The 5,506-nt window shown below is 29.2% G+C and overlaps 1 protein-coding gene across 1 annotated transcript; it reads right to left on the bottom strand.

Moving 5' to 3' along the window:
* Positions 1 to 1,956: 1,956 nt before the first annotated feature.
* LOC149375593 (uncharacterized) lies at positions 1,957 to 4,575 on the bottom strand. The gene is made up of 5 exons (XM_089598415.1): positions 4,555 to 4,575; positions 4,196 to 4,487; positions 3,217 to 3,512; positions 2,166 to 3,130; positions 1,957 to 2,089 (listed from the first exon to the last, which is right to left on the bottom strand). Exons 4-5 carry the CDS (start codon positions 3,025 to 3,027, stop codon positions 2,076 to 2,078), a joined length of 876 nt encoding a protein of 291 aa, XP_089454541.1. The 5' UTR covers positions 3,028 to 3,130; positions 3,217 to 3,512; positions 4,196 to 4,487; positions 4,555 to 4,575; the 3' UTR covers positions 1,957 to 2,075.
* Between the last annotated feature and the right edge of the window lie 931 nt (positions 4,576 to 5,506).

Genomic DNA, 5,506 nt, shown 5'->3' with positions numbered 1-5,506 from the left:
CATCGAGTCCAAAGGAAGCAGCTGCAAATATACCAGAAGATGAGAGCGTTTAATGTTTAGGGCATGTACGAACTGTAAGTAAGTATAGGTTTTTCTAAAAATATGCAACCAATGTGTAAGGCAGTTGTTTGAGTAAGAGACTCATTTATAAAGTCTGAATGACACTCTCAAGTCTTCATGCTTACCTTTTTATATATGTGAAGTACAACAGCTTCAAGTTGAAATTTAATAATGCAATAATTAATCAAAGTTTATTGTACAATAAAATTATTGAAGGATGAAGATTTGATGTGATAATTATATATGTACATTATCTATAGAGTGAAACATATTTTTATGTTTTTATGAACGTAAGCTTATTCAAAAAAGTGATCTTTTTTATATCTTGTATTTTATGTAAGTAATGTAAAGATAAAGTTAAATTACTGCTTCAAAAAGTTGATTTATGCAAAAATAAATATAGTTTCTGGCAAAGAAAAAATAAATTCAGAACAAAGTTTGAAATCTGTATTTGATGCGGAAGTAAAACAAAAGATGACTAAATATTTTGATACTGTAAGTACAATTAATTTTTGCTTTGTATTTCTTATCCCCGTGTATTTTCACTGGCCAATCACTGGTTTAAAAGTCCACTATCTCCATTGTGTAAAACTTGAGTATAAAGTGTAGATAAAAACATGCAGCTTTAATTTAGCCATAAGTTTATTGACATACCCAATATACATAAATCTATTAAAAAACATTACTATGACATGCTAAAGTAATTTAATTCTTATTTGTACGTTCAGTGGATAAAAACAATATTATAATACTATTAACTCTCATCAATAGTAATGAAAAATTTGATGCACAGATATTTATTTTATCAACTCATTCTGAACAATAGAGACTGAGGGATTTTGACTTGAATCCTAGAGTAATGATTTATTATAACCTGTTAAATAATTGGATAGTTTAAATACTTGTCAACTTTTGAACTACTGTATGCATTTAGCGCAAAATTGCGAGAACCAAACGTTTGTGATTATCATCAGTCATACTTGTAAAATTGATAAAAGTTAATAAAAACAAAAATTTCTAAACCACTTTGTTCAATTCTTGATAATTTCATGATCTGGACCTGCATCGATGTCTAATGAAATGCCTTACGATGGATCGCAAAACTTGCGCTCTAAGTCTTTCAATCAACGTAAAGTTTGTTACTTGAAAGAAAAAATTCAACCGAATGAGATAAATAAAATTTTTTTTGATTTATAGAATTCATTCACTTCGTAATGTGTACTGATTACGCGCGATTTTTTCTGGGTGATACAATGAGTCTGCTGCAAAACTTCTGTGGTTTTAGGTACCAACATTTTTTATGACACTTGAAGTTTGTGTTTTTGGAGAACATCGCATTAAAGGTAGAAAATCCAATGTAAGTAGAAATAAACAATTTTGTAGCAATGGCTCATCAAAAATTGAAACAAACTCTTTTCTTTTACTGAAACTACCTATGGTATCGATCTAATAATAACAACAATCGTAATAATAATAATAATAATAATAATAATAATAATAGTAATAATAATATCAACAGTAATAATACAAAAAAAGAAAGTAATAACGATGATGATGATGATGATGATGATAATGATGATAAAATTAATAATAATAACTATCATTATCATAATTCTATAGTAATAACAATAAAAAAAATTACTACTATTATAATAATAAATATGACGCACCTTTAAAAATAAAAAACAGATATTTTAATAAAAAGGTGAATAAAAATTGAACAACTAATTAAAAATTAGTGCGGAATGCATTTTTAATTGACAAATATTCTTACACGTTTTTTTATAATTGTCCATTTGTATTAAAAAAGATATTTAAACAAAGTCTATAACGGAAATAGTTTTACAATTAATTAAAAGTAATTAAAATTAGATTGATCATAATTTTTGGTTCAAATATCATCTTCGTCATTCCTAATTTACACATTTTATGTCCAGTTAATTAGTAATTTATCGTATTGAAAAGCAGTTTCACAGCCACATATGTTTGCGTTAACAGACACTGTTGTAAATTTTTTATTTTCTTGGCCCTGGAATGATAAATTTTGAAAATCATAAAATTTTTTGAAAAGTTTACGATAAATCCTCATAACAATTTTCTGATACCTCCGATAGTATGAGTGCGAGTATGATGTATAAGATTGTATTTTTTAGTAAAAGATTTACCACACTCGTGGCATCTATAGAGTCGATCGCTGTTGTGAACTAAACCATGCCATTTGGAACTACATTTGCCAAGAAAAGATTTGCCACAGATTTTGCAATCACATGGTTTTTCTATGTGGGTATGTAGGTGCCTTATAATCTTGTTTTTATCAGTAAAAGACTTGCCGCAATCGTCGCATTTAAAGCAGTTACTGATTCTTTTGTGAATGAAAGTATGTACTTTTAGTTGAGAACTTCGAGGGAAAGATTTGTCACAAAATGTACATTTGTAAGGCTTTTCGCCTGTATGGATACGAGTATGCAATTTTAAATAACAGCTTTGAGCAAAAGATTTGTTGCAGATTTCACATTTATATGGTTTTTCACGTGTATGAACTCGTTCATGCGTTTTTATGTAAGATATTTGACTAAAAGACTTGCCGCAAATGTAACATGCATAGGGCTTTTCGCCTGTATGGATACGAGTATGCCTTTTTAGTGCACTGCCTTCAACAAATGATTTCCCACAAATTTTACATTTAAATGGCTTTTCGCCCGTATGGATACGAATATGCATTTTTAAGTTATTGCGTTGCGAAAAAGATTTGTCGCAGATTTTACATTCAAATGGCTTTTCCCCTGTGTGGGTACGAGTATGTATTTTCAGGCTATGGCTGTGAGGAAAAGATTTGCCGCAGATTTGACATTCACGTAGCCCTTTGCCGAAATGGACGAGAATGTGTTTCCTTACATACTGTTTCTTTGCATATGATTTACCGCAATAGTCGCACTTGAACCACGCATAGTTTGAATCACGTTTCATGGTATGTATTTTTAAATTAAATAATTTAAAAAAAAGATTTGCTACAGATTTTACATTCAAATGGCTTCTTGTGTGTATGCAAGCGAGTGTACTGTTTTAAATACTGTGTAAAAGTAGAAAATTTTTGACAGAATTTACATTTCTATGGCTTTTCAACAGTATGGACTCAAGTATAAATTGATAACTTACTTTTGCAAATAGATAACATAACGTTTGGCAGTAATCACATTTATAACGATGTCTGCTCGAATGTATTCGTCAAGTTTAGTTTCACAAGAGAATGTATTGTTTCAATATTTTCACATCAGATGTTGCATATCTTTAATCTTATTGGCTCTCATTATAAGTATTATAATCCGTTAAATTTTCTAGTGAGTGTTGACTATGACTTTAGTGAAAGCGGTAATATTTATACTGTACTTTTTTCATATTTCTTGCTAGTGCAGTTTATACCTGAATATTTTAGTGGGAAGCCAAGAAAGTTCCTGAAAATTCAAATGCGCTTTTACGTAAAATTATTTGCTTTACAGTGGAAGAACAAAATCGTTTATATTTACAATAGATGGACGTAAGGGTTTTGAAAACTAGTAACAAATACTATTTGAATAAATAATATGTAATGTAAAGTAAGTTGGTCGGTTTAGCAATAAAACCTTAAAATGTTGCTTTTATCTTGGTTATATCTGAATAAAAGTGCGAAAAATATATAATTTATAAAAAAAATTATACTGCGTTTATAACACCAATTTTTACCGGGTCTTTTACACATGTGAAGATATATTCTATGCTCGCTCTTAGTTGTACCACCAGAGGTACAGAACAAAAAACAATTTCTGATTAACAATAAAAATAATAAGAATAATAATAAAGAGAATGAAAATTATATGGTTAATATTACTAATTGTATCACTAATAATAAATAGTATTTTTCACGAAAACCGTAATTATTTTATGCATATAACAACATGATTGAGTTTTCAAATTCCAATTTAGACAAATATGAGACTGCCAACTTTTAAACCATATGAAATGTTCTCGACAGCAATTTATTTTTAACACCATCAATGCTAAACGTTTTATATAAGAAAAAAACTACCGTAGTCCTTAAATTTAGAGTAGACCTCAAAATTTCATTTTAATAGTAAAAGTTTTCATCTCTTCAACTTACGATTACAGTGGCAAAAAGTTTATATTTGACGTCTATTTTCTTGCACAGCAGTAAAACGAAAATTTTCAAATCCTCTTTTGTTATGTCGTTATCCGTGCGAACAGCTACAACATGACTGGGCTCACTTGAGGCACCAAAAACTACAAAGCGAACCCTTATCTCATTTTACTACTTTGTTGTGTATTTCGGTTTCGCGACAAATATTACGAGTGCCTTATAATCTGAAACTCTATTGTGTGTTTCGCTCTGCTTACACTATACAAGTAAAATAATTAATTTGGCGGTATGAATGCTGCAACAATTGTATAATAACATTAGTTCAACTAGTATAAAGTAACCTCGTATTATAGTTAAGGTACCTTACTTCTTTTCACTTTTAAATACAATGACACAAGAGAAAGCTATAACTCCTTATTGGCAGAGCTGATGTGTCACTCTACGCATTTACGATCGCCGAAACTGGATGATTCGATGAATCATTAAAAGAAGAGAATATCTTACACGAGGCTGAACATGGCGTATTCTAATTGTGGGAATTTCAAATCTTTAGCTTATAATGGTAATAGAGTTTGGTTATTTTAAAAGTAACAAAATCATTTGCTGTATAGCTGTGCCTTTGGGTCCAAAGACATTTAAGAAAATTATACTTTGGCTTTTTATATTATTTTGACTTTCATACTTCAAACTTTTTAATACAACGTTCAGAGCGTTGGGCTCTAAAGAATAATATAAATATTGTAAAATATTGTTAGTTCGCAACAGCTATACTTTTTGGTTTTTAATTATTAAAGTTTCAATTTACACCCTACTTATCATTATACTTCTGAATCACAAGAAGATGCTGTTTGCCTAGTTGGTCTTTGCTATATTTTTAATTTTTTTAGCATGTTGTTATACGTAAAAACTACATATCTCTGACTCAAATCTTGAGGCTCTAAGGATTAGTATAAATATTGTAAAATAATGTTACATCACGTTAATTATATCTTTAATTCAACTGATACTTAACTATTTATTCGTTAACGTAGTGTAAGACGTACAAGCTACACATTACTCAGCAACACAACTCTTTTCTAAGAAAGAAAAATTTCTCCATTCTTATTCTGCAAGTATTTTCTTTTACTGAAAAAAATTAAATTAATTTAAAAAGTATGTAATAACTGATGTCAAAAATACGCAGTTCCAAAGAAAATACTTTGTTAAATAGAAAATATAACTTTCTGATAAGAATGAGATAAATAAATTTTTTTTTGATTTTTAGAATTCATTCACTTCGTAATGTGTACTGATTACGCGCGATTTTTTCTGGGT

Source organism: Copidosoma floridanum, unplaced genomic scaffold, assembly GCF_036245765.1.
Source record: "Copidosoma floridanum isolate Cflo_tuat_1 unplaced genomic scaffold, Cflo_Japanese_pri ptg000006l, whole genome shotgun sequence".
Taxonomy (NCBI): domain Eukaryota; kingdom Metazoa; phylum Arthropoda; class Insecta; order Hymenoptera; family Encyrtidae; genus Copidosoma; species Copidosoma floridanum.
The sequence above is the reverse complement of the archived record's forward strand: the minus strand, read 5'-3'. Positions and strand labels throughout refer to the sequence as shown.